Source organism: Spironucleus salmonicida, chromosome 5, assembly GCF_000497125.1.
Source record: "Spironucleus salmonicida strain ATCC 50377 chromosome 5, whole genome shotgun sequence".
Taxonomy (NCBI): Eukaryota; Fornicata; order Diplomonadida; family Hexamitidae; genus Spironucleus; species Spironucleus salmonicida.
The window spans coordinates 994,685-1,015,136 of NC_090600.1; the positions used below are offsets into that span (position 1 = coordinate 994,685).

Genomic DNA, 20,452 nt, shown 5'->3' on the forward strand with positions numbered 1-20,452 from the left:
GTTTACTTGCTTCGTTGATAAGTTTTGTAAATATACTTTTATTGTGTACTAAAAACAATGAGTTAATGCTTTTAATATTATATCAGAACTATATAAAAATATTTTTTTTCATATTACACAACAATATCTTAAATTTTAAAATTAACAATAATACTTATAAAATATATTATTGACATATTTATATAAGTTATTATAAATAATATTAGATTAAATATATTACTAATATTATATAATAATTTATCGATTTGAATATTAAAATAGTATACGATTTCAGTATCTTAAATTATTAGATATGTGCTACTTAATCTAAGTATACGAATTGAACTAATACTATTTTCAGTAACTAATTAATACAACTGCAGAAATGTCAGAATAAGCTAAAACGTTTTCTTTATATTAAGATATAATACTGTATTACCTAAAATAATAATTATTATTTGTTTCTATATATCCTATTATTTGATTATATAAATAATGTATTTTATCATAAACTGTTTTTGTTTATCCAACAATAAATAGTGATTATTATCATAAATTTTTATGTAACCCTGAATTCCTGCAAACTGGACTTGTAATTAAAACAAAAATTAAGTAAAGATCTTAATATTTATTTTTAAAAGTATACATAATAGTTAAAAATAGCAAATTAATTTTTTACACGTTTTTTCGTTTTATAGTATATCAATTATTATATTAAATTAAACATTTTATTATTCGTCTTGTAGTTTCAATAATGCTGCCATTAGTGGACTATTTTCTACGCCAGGCAAAGCGTAACGTCGCCCTCATGATTCTAACAGTCACCCTACCTATATTAATGCCATACATCATGTTCTTTATTTTTACCGTTTTTGGCGCTTCAGCACCTCCGGCAAAAGCAGTGCCAGTGCAGGTCCAGAACCTTCCGTAGCAGACGGCTTTCCCTTCCAATTCAGCAAATTTTGTATATTTTTCGTACTCTCCGGCCTCCGAAAACGCGAAATTGGTGGTCGACAATTTGATTCAAATGAACGGCCTGGGTGCTGTCAAAACCAAGTCATTCGCCTCTTTAGACAACGCGAACAGTTACTTTGCAACAAAAAACATCAAAGACAACGAGGGAACTCTCGACAAGGTTCTGATGAAGAAAATTTTCTGTGCTGACTCCATGGAGCTGCTGCAGGTAAGCACGTGTGATGAAGCGTTTATAGATAAAATATCTGATACGCTAATGGCTAAATACACTTTTGGAGCCGGTGGTGATGATGAAATTTTTATGCATATTAACTTGGTCGAAGACGGAACCATTGGTGCCATGCCCAAGAATCTCTCAGTCAACCTTATTACGAACACAACCATGCTGAACGCCTTGATCAAGGCGAATCCGGACAAAATTTCTTCGAAATAGAACACCTTCGAGCCGTTCTGGACCAGCTACGGGACGACTCTACAGTCTCAAATAGACTCCATTTTGGTCAAAAAGTTCACCGGAAAAACTATAAACTATTCTTTCAGTCAGCTAGACCCGATCCCGTTTACGGGTCAGGTGATCCCCTCCCAGGTGTTCTTCATCATGTCCGTCCAGCTCGGCTACGCCGTTTCTCTTGTACTGGCGACTATCCTGGCGACAGTCAACAGGGAGCAGTCACACGTCGTTTTGCGGCGTTTGGGCGTCTCGGAAGGCATGTTTTGGGCGTACAATTTCGTCTTCACGGGCGCTCCGGTCTTTTTAGGCGGAATTTTGGGAGTGATAATTTGGAGGTACACGGGTGTCCCGCCATTTAGCGGTATCGACGTTGGGTTCGGGCTTATTTCTGCAATTTTGATGTCGGTTATCATTATATCATTTTCGTGTCTCATTTCGGTCGTTTTCGGGGCGCACAAATCGCCGCCGACAATCATTGCCTGCGTATTCGCATTCGGCGTCCTGCTTATACCGAACGTTTTTGGAATCCTCATTCCGTCACTTTTCGATCAAAGCTTGGTCAAGAATTACGCGATTTGGCTCAGCATGTTCTTCATTCCGCTGTTCTCGCTTGCTGTTATTATGGATGCGATAAAATCGGCAGGTCCGAGTGGCTTCGTCTCAATAGCCCAGTTCAAATGGTTCCAGTTCGATAATTCGACTCCGGCTAGCTATATTTTCACGGATTATAAAGGATATCATTCCTAGCTACGAATTTGCAGCACCAGCACGATTTCGGACATTTGCACTTATCAGATTCCAATGTTGTGGATAATCATGTTAGTGGCTTTAATCCAGAGCTTGATTTTAGTACCGCTGCTCATTTTGCTGATTGCACACTGGATGCCCGAAAAAGGGCACCGGGGGCTACCATTTTTATTCTTTGCGAAGAAAAATTTTTATTAGAAAATCGAGTAGGCCAGTGGCGGATTCAAAACAAGAGATTTGAAGGCGGGTTATAAGAAAAAAATGGTATTAAAGGGATTAAATATGGACTTAAACCAGAATTAAGTATGCGCTTTAGTTGCTGAGAGCGGAAGTGGGAAATCTACTATTTTGTCAATTATTGCTGGAGAAAAGCGGATTAAATCAGGGGAATTGATGGTGTTAGGATAGGACCTCACTGACGATATTAACGCTTACAAAATTAAGCCCTATATTGGTTTGTGCCCTTAAGATCTTAGTAATGTCTGGATGAATATTTCAGTTGTTGAAAATGTCACTCTAAGTCTTAAAATAAGGTCATAAATGACTCAAAAAGAGATAACAGACATTAGCGGCATAGTTCAGAACCTACTAGTAGCAACTGGTCTTGGGTCTGCTCCTGTATAAATTCGTAAGGCTAAATCACTGTCTGGAGGAATGCTAAGAAGGTTAGCCTTTTGTAATGCTCTTGTAGGCTCAAATTTCTTGCTATTAGATGAAATTTCCGCAGGTGTGGATCCCGTTTTAAAACGTTCGATTTGGAGAGTTTTAGAGCAGTTTGAAGGCACGATCATCTTGACCAGTCATGACATGTCAGAAGTGCAAGAGATGGCGCAAACAATTACTGTTTTAAGCGATGGAATTTCTGTTGCGAACAACATAAACCAATTTGACTTGCGTGGGGACGTCAAAAACTACGACATAAGCCTCTACAAGTCCAAGAATGTAACGAGCCAAGATTTCATAAATCTTTAAGAGACACTTGACGTGAAAATTAATTTGGTGAGGGCCCAATAGCACGTTATGCAAGTTACCATCACAGAAGGAGTAACTACCGATCAACTGCTCTCCGCCTACGACCAACTGTCGAATTTCATCCAAAACAACGATTTTGACGACTACCAAGTGAATAAATCGTCAATCCAGGAGATTTACGTGAAACTGATCAACTACCAGCCTGACAACACTGCCTCCGACGACTTTCAGCATCGAACTCCCAAAGGCTCAATTTTCAACGCGCTGATGAAGAAATCGGCCTACAACGACTACAAGAACCAGAAACTTCCAATCCTCGCCGTAATGCTCGCAATATGCGTCCTCATTTCTATCCTCGTGCGCGTCCTGCAGTCCGTGCTGGACAAGCAGCTCGCGGGTTTTGCGTAGAGCTCAGATGACCGAAAACGGTTCGTTCAGCTCGCGGCACCGTGCTTTGCAGGATGTATGCTAAATACCGGGGCGATGCCATACGATAAGCTCAACAATTGCTTCAAGAACAGGACGCCGGCTATTCTATTCGCCAAAACTTCAGCCTCGAGTAAGCCGTTTTGCGCGAATTATCTCGCCTTTCTGGGCCTTGATGGTGCGCAGAAAACGACGCTGGGCGACCGAAGCGGTAGCCTCGCAACCTTCGCATACCAGTTCGCGGTGCGATCGAATAGCGCATTTGCGGGCCTCCCATCCTTTGAGGTCCCCACTGCTGGCCCGGACTACGCCAAATTATATCAGAACAAATATGACCCGCTCACGTAAACCGCCGGCGACGGCGTGCTACCGTACATTTTGAGCCAGACGCTCAAAATGCCGAATTAGGCCTGCGCACAGATGCAGTTTTGCGCGAACCAGTGCCTCGAATTTGAGAAATAATTCACTGCGTGCAGCGAAGTATTCGATAAAGCTGCATGCCTCACCAGTTGCGGGACCAGCTGCGGTGCTGGCAGCTAAATAACAATCCAGGGGGCCGATTTCTTCGCCGTTGAGAGCCAGAATGAAGCTATTGCGTAGTACCGGCAGATCAGCGATTTAGCATTTGCCTCGTTCCCGGAGAATCGGACCGTTTTCAACGTCAACAAGGTCTTCCAGGAGAATAACAGGAAACTGATTTCGGGCATTTTCGACGTCAAAAAGGACACAGAAAGCGAAATGGACGTGCAGATTTCGACCATTTTCCCGTTCGTGGGCGCTGCTGGCGATTTTTACGATCAGAATGCCGCGCGAGTGTTCTTCAACGCGTCAGTGAAGTACACGTGCAACGGGACGTTCACACCAGACTTTTCTGGCTCGCTGGATAATTTTCAGCTACAGACAGTTTCTGGGACCAGAACAGCTAACTAACTCTACAAAAACACCACCTAGACTCTTCCGGATCGCTCAAACGTACAGTTGATGAACATGGGATCACAGCCGATAATCCAGTTCACGGGCGGCATTTTCCGTAAATTCCTATTCAAAACCGTTAGCGACTACAGCCCCTGGACATTCAGCTACTCGTACGTCCTAGAGGAGATGCCCGTGTTTGCGAATCCGAACATTCTAGTTGATCCCTCCATGAAAAAATCCAGATTAAGCTCATTTTCGTCTATCGAATTCGTGGTAACTGGAATGCTACCACTGGTGCTCACAGCGATTCAGGTCGGCAAAGAGTACGACATCGAGGCAAATCGCTTGTATCAGTTGCACGGCGTCTCCTAAACGAAGTGGGCGGGCGTCACCTTGCTCTATTATCTCACCCAGGGCCTCTGTATCGGCCTCGGCAACCTCCTAATCGTGCTGATAATCGCATCATTCATCATTTTGGGTGGAAGTCAGGGCCTCACGGTCATGTTCTACCTACTGCAGTGCGTTTTTGCGGTCCCCACAGGTCTGCTGCTCGCCGTTCTCTCCAAGCGCTCGAAACCGGCATCGATGACGTCGTTTTTCATCGTAATCTTCACGCTCGTTTTCCAGATTATGGGATTGACAGGAAAAACACTCGCAATCGTTATCGCCGTGTTCATTCCGGCCTACGGCTTTGTTTACTAGCAGGGGCTGGTGGTGGCACTCCTGGAGCCCGACTACGCCGTTTTGGGCATTTCAATCGCAGCGCTCGCACTGCAAATTGCGCTCATTTTCCTGCTCGTGAACTGGGACCTCTTGGCCGCGAAGCTCAAAAATTAGGCCCGAAAACCGCAGAATTGCGACGTCGAGGCCGCGCAAAACCGGCCCGAACTGGCGCTGCAGGTCCAGAACGTTTCCCACTCCTACGACAGAAAAAACTACGCTCTCAAAAACGTCTCCCTGGACGTCTAAAAGGGCGAGGTTTTCGGCCTTTTGGGCGCGAACGGCTCCGGGAAGTCGACGCTCGTGCACTGCCTGGCGGGGATCTACCGTCCGACTTCGGGCGCCGCAATCTGCGACGACCAGAACATTTTCAACTCCGCGACCGTTTCGAGTCTATTTTCGATCGTTCCGCAGCGCGATATCCTGTTTGAGAGCCTTACGGTGTTGGATCACTTGGTGATTTTCACGCAAATGAACACAGCGCACCAGGCGACGATAAACGACATAATCTCGCAGATGCAGCTTGGAAAAATCGCGAAAACAAAGATTTCGGACCTCTCAGAGGGCACAAAACGCAAGGTCTCGTTCAGCCTCGCCCTAGCCGCGAATCCGCAGATTATCGCGCTGGACGAACCATCGTGCGGCCTCGGCGCTACGACCAAATTGATCGTTTAGGACGCCGTTTTCAAGCTTATTCAGACTGGCAGAACGGTCGTTTTGACAAGTCACGATATGGAGGAGGTCGAAGCGCTCTGCGACAAATGCGTCATAATGAAAGATGGCATTATTATATAGTAAGGTGATATATATAAAATTAGGAAGGGAAATAAATTAGAATTCAATTTGTTATTAAAAATAGAACTAGAATAGATATAATAATTAGAAAGTAATTTTTAGTAGAATGGAATTGGGTACAATAGAATATATAATAATATATGTAAATTCTACGTTTTTGAAATGCCGAAAGGAACCGAAGCGAAGCAGATCATCAAGAGTCTATAAGAGTGCTCATTAGACAAAGAAAATTGGGTGATTGAAGGAATTCGTCTTGAGGACGTATTTTTGGACGTTGTTGGAGCTGGTAAGGACGAAAGTGCGGGCTGCGAAGATGTAATTAAGGTAGCAAAGGGAAGTGAGTGCATGAGCAGCCAACGTGTTGAGGAGAAATTGGAAAGTTTGGTGGGACAGGTTTTCTGAGGGAATTTAAAGAGGAAAGGTTGATATGATATAGCTATAATTATATAATAATTATTTACATGAAAATTTGTATACTCGAGCAAATGAAATTATATATTATTATATGGATTACATGTAGAATTAAGTTCAGTAATTTAATAATTATATTGAAAGTTGAAGCATTTTTATCAGGCTGCATTAGCAGCTTCGCATATAGAGATAGTCTAGGGTTAATAGCAATACTTTAATTAGTATAAATGAATATTTAGAGTGGTTATTGGTGATGTGACTTAAAATTAATTGGTATATAAAAATTAATCACTTATATGTTGCATGAAGAATATAATAATTTTAGATACAGTTCTTTTTGTGAATTTAAAATATTTATATCGGTAAATAAGCTTATTTATTAAAGTCTCTATTCGTAAATTTAAATTGATTCCAATCAGGAAGTATATTTACTTTAGAAGTAAATATCAAATTTTTAAATAGTCGTAATAAGTAGGTACATTATAACTTTCAATATACTTTTATTGCGTAAACAATGGTTTAGATGAGTTTTACTTAATATTGTGATCTGAAATTTGTCCATATTATTTTACTATCTAACATCTATAATTAAAAATAATAATTTTATAACTTACTTATTTCGAATTATTACTATTACAATGTGTTCAAATGCTAACTTTCAGCAGTTATTGTACTTGAATATTATTTATGGAGAGGCTGTAATTACCAATGATGGGTGATTATAACTAATCATTACATAAGGCTCTTTCGAAAATGTATTAACGAAGTGGAATATGTATTATTAACATTATAGAATATTATTAAAATTGGTTGAATCAGCTAGGAAATTTGTAAGTTAATTGAGAATATTATCTTATTAGTGCATATTTATCATCAGCAACATTAAATACTTGAAATATGATGTTATTCAAGACATAAATATACACCATATCAGGTAAAGTATTATCTGCAGCTATGAACTATTTTCTTAAAAAATCAATCTGTGAAAATCTTATTTTTAGTAAGTATTATTACATTAATACTATATATAAGTGATTTACTTAATAGTATTTGAAATTCGACATGTGCATCAAAATTATTAAAAAAAAATAAATCCATGCTGGATTCATATCATATTATTATTGATTTTAACTATAATTAGTATTATAGATTGCAATATATAGGTGAAGAAAATAATAAATTGTTGGCTTTAAAAATAATTGCTACACTGAATTAAAGTTTTTATTTTTAATCTATTTTTATATAATATTCGAGTTTTATCAGAATTAAGTTTTGGTGATGATCATAATAGATTATTTAACATACTGTACAAATTCTAGTGTTAATATTCGTGAAGAAATGAGTACGTAGCTTAATATATAACATAATTTATATAGATATTAATATCTATTGATCTGATACGATTTTGACAAAAAAAAATAAATGTAATTAAGTAATTATAGTAATATATTAGTAACAAAGTTGTACTCATCTATCCCAACAAATTTAAAAAAAATTACTTTACTAATTACTTTGTTATAACGTCCATCGTAAAAGATTCTCACATCGATAAGACCCCCTTAATAATATTGTAGGTAATTGCCACCACTTTGTCCGACACACCCCTATCAAACAGTGCATGATGCAAGTCTTCAATACAGGTAAGATTCATTAGATATAACTATGAGTGTTCACCCGGAATCACTGAACGATGTTCATTCTGATACTAGTGAAGTACCTAACTGAAATATAAACTCATTATTTTGAGACTATCTGTAGTTATCTGCCAAATAACCAGGCTATCTACATACCATCTACTATACGAATACAAACAATAAATGTAGAATCGAACTATTCAATTTAGATACTTCGCATCAGCTTAAATATTCAAAGTTTCTGAGGCTGATAATCGGCAAAAACATCATCATCTGTAAATGCAGTTACATCATCCAGCCAATTAGTATCTTCTGCGGATGAGCTAAGATTTAGTGAATAACTACAAATATCAGGTAACCGCTTTGATATCTTTATGGGCTAAATTTATAGCTTAATTTAAGGGCATCCATGCGGCGGTAGAATGTCATTAGTTGTCTAACTAGTTCTGATATTGCATAATTATGGTAAAATAGAGTATGATTTACGTTTTACAACTTTCTTCATTAATTTAATAACTGATTTTGAATTCATAATAGAATTATATATAATTTACATATAAATTATCTAAATTTATATTTTAGAAACTTTTAAATTAATGTTAGGTTTTTACGAGTTTCTTAGTTTTTATGATATATATTTTCAAAATATTTATAAATTTGAGTACATTTTAATCGTAAACTATACAAATAAAGCTTTTATAAAAGTTGGCCAGCTTAATGCTTAAATACTGCAATAATACCATATACCAATCATAAATATATAATTTCTATATATTATTAAATGGAATTATCTAAATATTTTAATAATTATCACCTGCTACTTATTCATAATGGAATTATATACAACAATTAAAGTTATTTAAATAATATATTTATATTTTCATATATTATTTTTAAATGTTATTTTCTTAGTTTACATAATTATCTATATTCATGTATTAATTCCAGTTTATTTTAATTTTACCAACCTATTTTCCAATTCAAGTAAACTTTTTTTTCCATGTTTTAACTATAAAATTGCAATTATCCTTCTTTTTCAGGTTATTTTCATCTTAAAGAATGAAGTATAAATAACTTCATTTAAAAGTCGCATTTTACGATAGAAATTTTGTATGTCAAGTTTCTAAAAAGTTATTATTATTATACATTTTCAATATACTTTTATTGCTCAGAAAACTTCATTTAATAAGATGAACTAACATACAGATTGATCATATTTGATCTTAAAAAAATCAAAATATGACTTGCTTATTGAGGTTGCCCTGTAATTTTCCCTAAAAGTCGCCTTGTTCAGGAACATCCTAAAATTTTATTGAGTGAGAACTCTGGAAACGCCGGATAATACTGTGGAGCTAGTAGTTTTTGATGCAAAGTTTTGTATCCTTTCATCAGTTAAATCGGGATTTATTGAAGAGAGTAATTTTTTGAGTAAAAAGCAGGCTGCGCTCCAGTCATTTGGCCAAGAACTGCTCAACAAGATACTACACAGCACCAGCCAGCTATTATACAGTTCGGCTAGATTTGTTGTAAAAAACAACAATTCAAAATAATAAAATTTAAGAATAGGAGTGAAAAATCAAAATCAAATTGAAATTTTTAGATTCTTAATACTTCACTGATACGTCAATTTTGCCGCTCTCTATCGCAAAGAATCGCGAACTTGAAAGTTGGTAAAATGCAATCGCGCGCAGTTTCCACAATTCCTCCGGAAAAATTCCGGATAATGCTTCGGAAACGCTGAATTTCGAGCCACAATTCGTGCAGTTGCAGCAGCTGTTCCTGGGAACAAGCGCTACAGATTTCATATTTGGAGGGAACCAGTTTTGGCGAAATTGGCAGTTTGATTGGGAGATTCCGCGCATGCGGGGCGCCAGGGTCGATTTGGAGCATTTTGGAGCATTTTGGGGCGGAATTTAAGCGAAATTGTGCCTAGTTGACGCTCTGGCGCACATACTTTTGGGGCTAGGCGAACTCCGGAATTCTGTTTTTTCGGTAGCCGTTTCTGAAGTGCAGGGAAAGCAACATGTTGTGCAAAGTAAAAATGAGACGCCTACGCCCAGAAAGCGTTTTCTCGCCAATGAGTTTTTGGTGGATGGAGTGCGCCTTGCAAAGAGGCAGATAGGGGAAATGGGGCGGAAGATTTCAGCCAAATCGGGTACTTCCAGTTGGCATAGTGGGAGAGACTCTGCGTCAGGGGCGGTTAGGGTGTAGTGTGGGTGCATACCTGTGCAGTATGGCGTACTGGGCATATGGGGTAGCGGCTGCTATGAATTTCCTGGATATCAAAATGACCAACAAATTACGTGATCGCAAGAAATTGATGCGAACAACCAGTTCGGACGAGATATCACTGGTGCATTCACGCTGATAATATTTGCGATAGCTTGTATGAACGTTCTTATGGCGGAAAATATCGCCGGACGGGAATGTGTATGTCATTACGGGCGTCGGACGTAGGATATTGTTGTGCTCCCCTGCTGGTGTACGGTACTCCAGCTCCTCGGGATCGCTGATAGGTCAACATGGAAATGTCTGCATCGACGGATTTATCTTCGCAGATGGTGCGTGGAAGGTGCAGGCACTGACGACGGGTGCTACTGCAACGGGTGGGAAGGGTGGTTTGCGCCTCCTGCCTCCCGGGGAAGGTCCTCGTGGGTCAGCAGTGCCTGGCGAAGTGCGTGCTTTCGGAATGCGCGGGAAATTGTTACGGCCAGGTGCCCTCGTACTTCTGTAACAACTGTTACCTCGGCTTCATCCTCCACGAGAACAAGTGCTACCCGCATATCCCGGACCCCAACGGTGACTGCTTCACCATACAAAGCCAAGTCCCGTGTAGTTACGTCAAGGGGTAGGCGTGCCCCTCCTGTTATTAATGCTAAGAGCTGGACCATGAGACAGCACAACCTGCTACTTAACTCTCCGGTCGATATTGTCAGTGGTTCAGTGTTACTTATAGCTGAAAAGCAGTTAGCCATAGCGTTATTCGGATCAATAGTGGTTACCATAGCAATTAGAGTGTACGCTGGTCCAACGTTGAGCTCTAAATAACAGGCTGTGTCTACCAGAGAGAAGACAATTGCAATAAATCTCGATGGGGCAGAGTATACCCTTTAGCGTAAAATGCGCGGTTAATAAATTTAAACAAAAACGCAAACGTGCGTGCGGAGCCCATAATAGGCCCAAAACCGTTAGGATCGAAATATATTGATAATTAATACACAAGCTCGAGCACCAATTAATCTCTGGCTTTCCACTACACGATTTAACATGTCAGCGTCCCTAACTATTTCCCTCTGCGCACTGACCTCCAAGTCTAGACTGCTGCAGAAAACTCTAAGTAAAATTCGCACCTAACACATGCCGCGAAAATCCACTCACTTCCGCTAAAAGCCCAGCGCCTTCACGCGTCGCTTTGCCTCGTTAATTTGCTTCGCGATTTTGGCAGCAGCTGTGTCTGGTCCCGGCATAGCTAGAACCTATGGGACCTGCATTTGTGAGTTGGCTCGTTTCGGGAAGGTCTGCAGCTTGGTAGCCGTCGTCCGGTCCTAAAATGAGGACTTCAGTGCAGTTGCTTTACCGGGTGTGCTGTTGTGAACGTGCCGTGGCGTAGCTTCAGGTTTTTGAGCCTTAGGGGCCTCTATCATTGGTGTTTGTATTTCAGATGAATCCTCCGAAAATCCCTCCGTCCAGTCGGCCTACGCTTGCACAAGCCTATTTTAACTACATACCAGGACTTCTGCATGCGTCTGGGTCTACTACTGGAATGTGATGCGTTTCCGAACCACCTGCTGGTATATACAAGGAGACCCAGCAGGAGCCGCGTACGATCCTTCGACAAACACTTCCAAAGTCTGGAAGCCCATACCGATCGAGGTCTTGCCGTCGTTTAGGCGGAGGAGATCTCGGAAGAGCTGGATGTCCACTGGTGCCTCATCTGAAAAGTCGATTGCATGCACAAAGAAATCGGTCTACGGGACCGTGGCGCCATAGGACGCGCCGAGCAGCGAGAAAGTCTGCGGGGATACTCGATAAGAGGATGCATTGACCTTTACCGGGCGAAGCTAGTCCACCGTTAACCGCTCCTCGGATAGCAGAAATAGGGAAGTTGATGGAGTCCGGAGCTCCCCAGGACTACCACAAAATACACGTAGTAAGACGGCTGAAAGGCTTAGAGGTGGTCCCTTCGAGATTTTGGCCAGCTTCTAAAACTGCTTATCCGTGCCTAGAGTATCCATCCGAAATAGCGGCAGGAGCGCCGCAGCAAGTTTTGTCTGTTTGGGGCTAAGTTTTTGTTGCAGTAGTATCAAAAATAGTTACTGACTGGCTGATAACTCTGGAACTCCGTGCTCAATCTGGAAATAGCTGAAAGGGCCTCCACCCACGTGCAGTCTGGCCGTCTCAATTTGTCCTACGGGCGTCTACATAATCCAAGTTACCGAAAAGTCACCTTGTGGGACAACCACATGCCTACCAGCATCTGCTGAGTACTACGAGAAGTGGACGACCGCGCGCTCAGGAAATACTCGCTGAAGGGTGGAAACCTCGAAAGCAGCGTAGCGAAGCTTCTACGTGGAGTCGACGGTGTAGCGCAGGGAGACCCCCTGAATCTAGATCTGCCCCGATCTGGAGTCTAAGACGTGCACCTGGATCGGGCGGCCCGGGGCCTGGCAGAGAAGCTGGAACGTGGGTGTGTGCGGAAGCAGCTCCGAAGATTATGATGACTCCCTGCGAAGTGGCGTCTTGTATAGTACGCCATCGACCGTGGTCTGCAGGAGGTACTGAAAGGCACCTCCGCCCTGGAACGAGAGTGAGATCTGCATTTTGGAGTGGAATGTTCATATATGGATAGACTAGGGTGGGCGAATTTTCATCACAGTCATACAGCTCGATGTGAAGCAAAATGCTCGCAAGGTGGTCTGCCCACAGCATGCAAATGAACACCCGCAGTGCGCTACAGTGTGCTAATGTGTATTTGGTACCAGGGCTGAGAAAGGTTGGGTTCTGATCTGCGTGCTGTGAATGAATTTCATACGCTCACCCCGACTTTCATGCTTTCACCTCGCGTAGAAGCACCCACAGCAGCCCACCCGTCATTGTCATGACTAGTAACACTGCGAAGACGCACCAGCCTAACCAGAGGCTCGAGCTCTCAATCAGTGCGAAAACATGTCCGAAAGGGTAGATCTAGGTTCCTATCTGAACCACACCAACACTATTGCCGCCCTGGATGCTAGAGCTGATGTGGGAGTCGCTCTCGAAGCAGTATGCCACATCGACGAAGTTTACGGCGAAACTGCCCTGGAAACTGAGACCGTCGAAATCGATTCGCACGATCTGGACCCCAAAATCAAACTCACAACCAGCATACAGCTCAATCACAGCACAGATCTGCGTCTTGTATAACTTGATGGCAGATGCAGATATGCACGTGAAGAGCGCGGTCGCAGGTATGAGGATCTTCTGTTATGTGCCAGTCTGCTGTGCTAGGGCGAAAGAAATACTGTCGGTAGCCATGGTAGCATGGATAGCGGCGAGGGTTTTATCGCAGGTACCAACGCAGTTAATGATGAATGCGGAGGTGGACTGGGGTGGTGAGGTCAGGGAGAAGAAGTCAGTGGAGTTGGTGATAATGAAGGTCAGGCCACTTATGTCCTAGGCCAGGTTCGGAAAATTTGTCACGACGAAATACTCCTTCTATACGTGGAAGATAGCGACTTGCGTGACGTCTGTGAACGACTTCATGTACTCGACCTGCGCCAAATTCCGCATATAGAATGTGAGCTCCAGCTCCACCTCCGCGTCAATACCGGAGTTATTGTATGCACGAACCTTCTTGGTCATCTTCTATTCCGTCTTGAAAAGGAAGTACCCAAACACTGCGTCGAGCTAACTGAGCTGGGACAAATTATCACGGCACCCCTGGTCGGCACAGGTCGCCTTAACGTCCATGACGGCTATCTGGTCGAAGTCAACAACGCCAGCACTCTAATTCATTACGGTTATTACATCTCCTTAGTTAAAAAATTGCACAATTACTTGCGTTAGACTAGCGTCGAATGCACAGGTCTCGTTCTTGAAAAGCAGCTGCATCTTGGTATCGTCGCAGATAAAAATTCCAGAATTGATGCACGAGGTCCTGCTGAACCTTCTGATCGCGAAAGAGTCAATCTATCCTGCCTAGTCCACGAGCTGCTTCGTGAGGACGAGAGTGAACTTTGCAACGGTATACAGGTCGATATCATCATGGTTTGCGTCTTCGGACGCTAAAATCACCCGAGATAGTGATGAGTACAAAATAGCATCGGCTTTGAAGGTATACGGTCCGATCAAAATGACTAAGTTGACGGTTTCGCCCATGAACTGGTCGCATAGAATTTTCTCCTTTGGGAGGAGGTACGGGTTGAGGCCAGACTGGAAGTGCATAGTATTGGTTTGCATTAAGTAGGTTGCCTTTGAATTCAAAAGGCATGATATTTATAGTGACAGCAACATTTTTATAGACAACATATTATAGTATATATTCTGACTAAACTAAGATAATTCCCAAAGAATGTATTGCGGAAACCACAGGTTGAGCTACCATTGGTAAATGGTGCTTTGATTTTATATAGAAATAACCATACTAATTTTGTGGTAGATTATACAACTATTTGCATTTTCATTATGCTATCGCGAGTATCAAACACTGAGTAAAAGAAATTATAACTTTTTCTAACCTTATACTAGTATTTGAGGTATATATATTCAAGTGTGTATTAGGTAAATGATAATTGAACTATGTTCGCGCTGGCCAATTAATCTCCAGTAGTATATTCAATTCAATTTATTTAATGTAATCGTTGGATATTACGGCATTTAATAAAACCACTCATCGACCTATTCTTAAGTTCTATGCTTTCTTAGGAGTGCTGCTTAGGGCTATTTAGTTTTAGTAATTCTTGTTCCGTCTATTGTTTATATTGTGTGAATATATTTACGCCATAATATAATAATTACAAATTTTACTAGTTACACTAATATTAGCAAAAGTAAGAAGTAAGCATATACTATCCCAAACCTTAAAACAGTACAGTTTCTATAATGTGTATTCGTTGGCTTGGCTGTTCATACCAGACTTGAAATAGGGTGAATATGTACAATTCCACCATGGTTACTTCATATTAGCGACCCAATTAGTATAATAGTGTCAAGTTAATGTAGCCTTATATGCGGTTAGTAGAAATTAGGAATATACATTTATGATAATTATGTAATGAGTAGTATTAATGACTATAAAAACTATTTGTAAAATACTACAATAGCTAACTCTAGTCAAGTTTGTATGCAAGGCTTTCTATAAAAATAAATTGGAAACTTAGTGATTATCATTCGGATAAGTTATTAATCCAAGAATACGAGTTCACAGTCATTATGGTGTTACCATTATAATACACGCGCTCTCAATCTCAAAAGTTATATTTAAAATAAATGAGTCTGATGTTAATTACTTGTATATAAAATATCACAATAGAGCATAATTTCCTCAATGTGTCATACCTGTAGTTGTGCAAATAATATTGAGTATGCCTCTTTCATGCTGTTTTGTTCAGAGTAGATATATACTATTTTGAAAATTGCGAATTTCAGATTTGGAAATATTTGGTAGAAGAGCTATAACACAAAAAGTGACTCAATGCCTAAGCCCGTATTAGAAAGTAAGTAATATAGAATCTATGCTATCTCTCACAAATATCCACAATGAATAAATTGTCATTCACATAGCTCATGCGATATTTTTTATAACGTTACCGCCATATTTGATGCACAAGATGGTAAATATGTATTAGCTACTGCGGCACAGGGGAAGTATGACAGACATCCCGTAAAATTGCCAGAGCATCTGCATCAGGTCATGCGATAAATCAGTATTGGTGAAGTGGGGGATCTTTAAATGCTCTAGAGGTAGACATCGCTAAAACTACCACACTGCACTGAACTTTGGGGATGTGCTTCCTGCGGGGCAGCATTGAGATCCACTATGCGAACACGGATGGAGAGTCTTTCTGCTACTCGTGCATGAGGGGCAGCAGCTGGTGCATGGCCGGTGGCGACCATAGTAGCTAGCGCGGCACCCTTTGCAGCCTAACCTGCCGGGAGCTCGATGCCTACTAGTTCTGTCTAGAATGCTTTCGTGCGGTGTAGTGGTGTGGTGTGAGCTGGACGACAAAGAGCGTGGAAGGATCAGCCTGGACCGGGACTGCGCGCTACTGGTCGCGGTGCCGGGCATCCTAATCTAACTGGACCTCCGGAACTGCAGGCGGGATAGTGCCATATTCCAGAGACGAGTTTAACATCAATGCGTGTATTTGCTGCGTGGTGAGGGAGAGTGAAGCAACACAAAGAAGCCGCCGAGATCGCCTGCGGGGTCACAGGCAGTCTGCGATTCCTTAGCCAGGGTGCCTTTCGCGTGCCTACCACTGCTTAGCACGCAGGCATACACCTATCGTGCTATCTTCGCTCCGCTTCAGAACTATATTACTGAATATACGCCAACGGCCTAAACCGTGTATCCTCAACTTCCGGGAGCAACCAAGGCCTAGTGCCACCGCCCCTGCTCGGAATATCTGGCATCCACGTGGAGCGGTTCCCCAACATGGTAGGCTCGTGTCCAGCGGTACCAGCGCAGCAATCATCACGCAAGACGACTTCCTCTGGACCGCCTGGAACTATCTCGTGCTCGCTGTGAGCTGGGTTGGCGTCGGGTCCGAACCACTGAATGTGCCGTGCCCTGCCCTGAGGGCGTGCCGGTATTGCTAGCTGGTGGCCCACGTCCGACCCAGGGCCGCTTCTCGACGTTCGCTATGGCATAGCACATTACGTGGCCAGAGTGGTCGCCCGGCTGTCCTGCCCGGGGACGAACGGGGCTGCGAAGTTAGTAATGGACGAGTCGCTAGCAAAGTACCGACCCCGCCGCAACGACTCTACCGAGGCAGCGCTAGGAGTAATTTGCATCCACCGTTTTAAAGTGTGCATGCTGCCTACACTAAGCTGTGCAGATACATGTATATCCCCGTTGTGGTATTGAGGTGAGGAACGACCCGGCGCAAATACTTTTCCACGCCGATATTGCCATCGCGGTTGGCATTCACTCCCAGGGCCCCTTTTGAGAGCTGCCGGGGTACCCTTCTCCCGACCAGCATGGATGGGGTAGCATATTGTTGGGATTCTCTATCGCAACCCCTCCAAAGTCTGCAGATAAACCCGCTCTTCCATATCGATATAGCATTGCGTACCTGCCCAGACCTGTCTCTGCGCCCGTGCCCGAACGTCGCTCAGACCGTGGCATCGGTCGCAGCGCCTTCAAGAACCCGCCCAGCGGCGTCTGGGAGCCGGGGTAGACTGCGGGCTCCTATTCGCATGGTGGCATACTAGATGGGCGGGAGGTAATCAGCAGGACGAGCGCTGGCCAGGGCCGCAAAGAACATCACGGAGGCAAGCTGGCACCTCGTGGAGGGTGCGGCTGGCTTCTGCTGCCCAGGGACGCGCACCGCAAGACACCGGAATTTTGGTACTCGCCACTCTGCTACTCCCTATCAAAATGACATAAAGTGCGTGCTCGGCAGACCGCGGCGGGGATGGTCCCCAGAGTACCCAGGGGGGCTCAGGCACCTCCACCTCCCCAGATACACACCTCTCGCTCGACGGCGGGTGGGACTCCGCGCTGAGCCTGGCCGGGGTGGCCCGACTGGATCTTGCGAACATGGATGGCACGGAGCCACTGAAGCATGCGTAGAACGTGAGAGAGCTGCGCCTGGAGCGGGTGAGCGGCAGTATGGAGGTCAGCCGCGCCCTCGCCAGGCTCACCATCGTCGACTCTCCCATTGCGTGCACCAACCCCCAGGGGCGAGACCTCCCGAACCTCGCAGAGGTGGCAGTGTCCTCCACATTTTAAGGGGGTTATTACTCATGCTTAGGGAGTCACGGCTGGTTGCATCTGGTCCATGTATTATAAAGGGCGAACCAGCTGCGATGCCTGACGCTAGATTGTGATGGTAGTGACTACGAGTATCCGCCATATATGACCTAACTGAAGTAACTGGAGATGTTAGTGCTCACTAGAATAAGGGGAAGCGTTTACTTATCCCATAGCATACGGAGTATCACTCTCACTAACTGTAAGATTACTAACTTCTAGTGTGATGTTGATTCGCTACCGGACCTGCGAGAGCTTACCATAGTAGATATTAATAAAGAGCAAACTTTCCTGAGTAAGATACTGGAGAGGGCCCACGGGCTGCGTAATCTGACGCTGTAATATGTTGGTATATATTATAGCAAATATTAAGTTTAGATACTAGATATCTCAATGTTGAAGTTTCTGGAAACATTAGTTGTTACTGAAATAAATGTTGATCTATATCTACCATAAACTATACGAAGTATCACACTCAAAGATTGTAATATTACGAACTTCCAGTGTGATGCTAAATTGCTTCCCGACCTGCAGGAATTTATCTGGGATGAGGTCAGTAATGGATATAATTATGTGAGCAGTATACTGCAGAAGACGAAATAGTTGCGGAAGCTGACACTAAAATCTAACGGTGGGTATTCAAAATATTTACCAGACATCTCAGAGATTAAGCAACTAGAGATATTAGTGCTCACTCATATCAGTGGTAATATATATTTATCTCCCTGCATACGGATCGTTATACTCAAGAATTGTAGGATTGACAAATTATATTACAGTTCTAACTACCTTCCGGACCTACTAGAACTTACCATAATAAATATAGCTCATGATTAGACTTTCCTTGGTAATTTACTAGAGAAAGCAAAATAACTGCGAAACCTAACACTAATGGGTAACTCTATATACTACTCACATACACCATGTATGTCATACTTGAAATAGCTGGAGGTATTAGTGCTTGATAGAATGAGTGGTGATATCTACTTGTCTCCTAACATACGCAGCATTACCATCACGGATTGCGCGATTCACAGTATTTAATTTAGTGCTGAATCTTTGTCGTAACTGTAGGAGCTTACCTTGTGTAGTGTTAAATATGATAAAACTATCCTAAGTTAGATACTTTAAAATGCGCATAGGTTGCAGAAGTTTAAACTTAAAGATAATGGTATCTTATAGTACGGTCCGCCAGACATCTCCTCGCTAACGTAGTTAAAGATGGTAAAGTTTTCCAACATTTATGGTGATATATACTTGCCCTCCTGCATAGAAAGCTTTACTCTTAACAATTGTAAGATTAAAAAAGTCCAGATCGATGCTGAATCGTTGCCTCATCTGCAGGAATTTACCATAATTGAAGTATCCTATTATTAGAATTTCGTTAATAAAATACTGTAGAAGTCACATGGGTTGCGTAATCTAACAATGAAAAGTAAAGATAATAATTAAAAATATCCACTAGATATGTCAATGTTGCAGCAGCTGGAGATAATCATGCTAGATAGAATACGTGACAATATCAACTTTCCTCCAAGTATACGAACAGTTACTCTCAAGGATTGCACGATTACTGACTTTCAGTGCAATGCTGAGTCACTATCAGCTCTGTGGGAATTCACCTTGCTGGATGTAAGCTGTGATTAAAGTTAACTGAATAATTTATTGCAAAAGATGCATAGCTTACGACACCTTACACTGGAACGCGGTGGCCGATCAAGCTCTAATTATAAATTTTATCTATTAAAAATATTCTCAGGGAAGTATCTGGAAACATTATGTCTTGAATAAATGATATGCACTATTTACATCTCTTCTACCATACGGAGCATCTTCCTCACATAGTGCACGATTCACGGAGTGTAGTGTAGTAGTGACTAAATCTTAAACCTACGAAAACTTTCAATGATTAATGTGAATGCTCCAAAAACTGCATTGCGTAATGTTCTACAGAAGGCAAACAGGCTTCAGAGCCTAGTAGTGCACGGATACTACAGAAAATCTTATACTATCGCGTAGCTATACCTGCAGCCATCAGTGTTGGTGTTGGATCTAGAAAATGTGAATGTCAATCAGCTAGTCTTGACCGCTGCTCCTCGCATAGAAAAACTACGGCTCCATCATATTATCGTTAAGAAAAATTATATGCCTGAAATATCCAGGCTGATTAAGGCTAAGACAGCCACCCTTCTTGACGTTAGTGACATTAATGTGGATGTTGGGACGCTGGCTGATCCCAATCTCGCATAATTTGCTCTTTCTACATTTATCCAGAGAGCTGGGATGGATGTTAAGCTGAATCTTACTGTGGGGTGTCACTACTACCAGCGTGGTAATATGATGTACCAGAATGATGATAACACACCGGCGGCGCTGCCCACGAGTCTTACTATCTTCCTGTTACAACTAAAGATCAGATAATTGTCCAGTGAACTGGTCGTACTGGGTATGGCGCTGGCGGAGTGAATCCCTTTC

At 42.2% G+C, this 20,452-nt stretch overlaps 10 protein-coding genes across 10 annotated transcripts; 4 read left to right on the forward strand and 6 right to left on the reverse strand. All coding sequences in view use genetic code 6, as the record gives it.

The window, feature by feature from the left end:
• Positions 1 to 829: 829 nt before the first annotated feature.
• SS50377_25166 (ABC transporter family protein) lies at positions 830 to 6,382 on the forward strand (the record flags this gene model as incomplete). Its single annotated transcript, XM_067909000.1, has 1 exon — positions 830 to 6,382. The coding sequence occupies one exon, from the start codon at positions 830 to 832 to the stop codon at positions 6,380 to 6,382; it is 5,553 nt and encodes a 1,850-aa protein (XP_067763821.1).
• A 1,431-nt stretch (positions 6,383 to 7,813) lies between these two features.
• On the forward strand, positions 7,814 to 8,116 carry SS50377_25167 (uncharacterized protein; the record flags this gene model as incomplete). Its single annotated transcript, XM_067909001.1, has 1 exon — positions 7,814 to 8,116. One exon carries the CDS (start codon positions 7,814 to 7,816, stop codon positions 8,114 to 8,116), a length of 303 nt encoding a protein of 100 aa, XP_067763822.1.
• Positions 8,117 to 8,257: 141 nt separating this feature from the next.
• On the reverse strand, positions 8,258 to 8,557 carry SS50377_25168 (uncharacterized protein; the record flags this gene model as incomplete). The annotated part of the gene is made up of 1 exon (XM_067909002.1): positions 8,258 to 8,557. One exon carries the CDS (start codon positions 8,555 to 8,557, stop codon positions 8,258 to 8,260), a length of 300 nt encoding a protein of 99 aa, XP_067763823.1.
• A 1,091-nt stretch (positions 8,558 to 9,648) lies between these two features.
• SS50377_25169 (uncharacterized protein) lies at positions 9,649 to 10,050 on the reverse strand (the record flags this gene model as incomplete). The annotated part of the gene is made up of 1 exon (XM_067909003.1): positions 9,649 to 10,050. One exon carries the CDS (start codon positions 10,048 to 10,050, stop codon positions 9,649 to 9,651), a length of 402 nt encoding a protein of 133 aa, XP_067763824.1.
• Positions 10,051 to 10,102: 52 nt separating this feature from the next.
• SS50377_25170 (uncharacterized protein) lies at positions 10,103 to 10,393 on the forward strand (the record flags this gene model as incomplete). The annotated part of the gene is made up of 1 exon (XM_067909004.1): positions 10,103 to 10,393. The coding sequence occupies one exon, from the start codon at positions 10,103 to 10,105 to the stop codon at positions 10,391 to 10,393; it is 291 nt and encodes a 96-aa protein (XP_067763825.1).
• Positions 10,394 to 10,460: 67 nt separating this feature from the next.
• SS50377_25171 (uncharacterized protein) lies at positions 10,461 to 11,384 on the reverse strand (the record flags this gene model as incomplete). Its single annotated transcript, XM_067909005.1, has 1 exon — positions 10,461 to 11,384. One exon carries the CDS (start codon positions 11,382 to 11,384, stop codon positions 10,461 to 10,463), a length of 924 nt encoding a protein of 307 aa, XP_067763826.1.
• Positions 11,385 to 11,399: 15 nt separating this feature from the next.
• SS50377_25172 (uncharacterized protein) lies at positions 11,400 to 12,845 on the reverse strand (the record flags this gene model as incomplete). The annotated part of the gene is made up of 1 exon (XM_067909006.1): positions 11,400 to 12,845. The coding sequence occupies one exon, from the start codon at positions 12,843 to 12,845 to the stop codon at positions 11,400 to 11,402; it is 1,446 nt and encodes a 481-aa protein (XP_067763827.1).
• A 226-nt stretch (positions 12,846 to 13,071) lies between these two features.
• On the reverse strand, positions 13,072 to 14,517 carry SS50377_25173 (uncharacterized protein; the record flags this gene model as incomplete). Its single annotated transcript, XM_067909007.1, has 1 exon — positions 13,072 to 14,517. The coding sequence occupies one exon, from the start codon at positions 14,515 to 14,517 to the stop codon at positions 13,072 to 13,074; it is 1,446 nt and encodes a 481-aa protein (XP_067763828.1).
• Positions 14,518 to 16,245: 1,728 nt separating this feature from the next.
• Positions 16,246 to 17,016, reverse strand: SS50377_25174 (uncharacterized protein; the record flags this gene model as incomplete). Its single annotated transcript, XM_067909008.1, has 1 exon — positions 16,246 to 17,016. The coding sequence occupies one exon, from the start codon at positions 17,014 to 17,016 to the stop codon at positions 16,246 to 16,248; it is 771 nt and encodes a 256-aa protein (XP_067763829.1).
• A 586-nt stretch (positions 17,017 to 17,602) lies between these two features.
• SS50377_25175 (uncharacterized protein) lies at positions 17,603 to 20,443 on the forward strand (the record flags this gene model as incomplete). The annotated part of the gene is made up of 1 exon (XM_067909009.1): positions 17,603 to 20,443. One exon carries the CDS (start codon positions 17,603 to 17,605, stop codon positions 20,441 to 20,443), a length of 2,841 nt encoding a protein of 946 aa, XP_067763830.1.
• Positions 20,444 to 20,452: the final 9 nt, after the last annotated feature.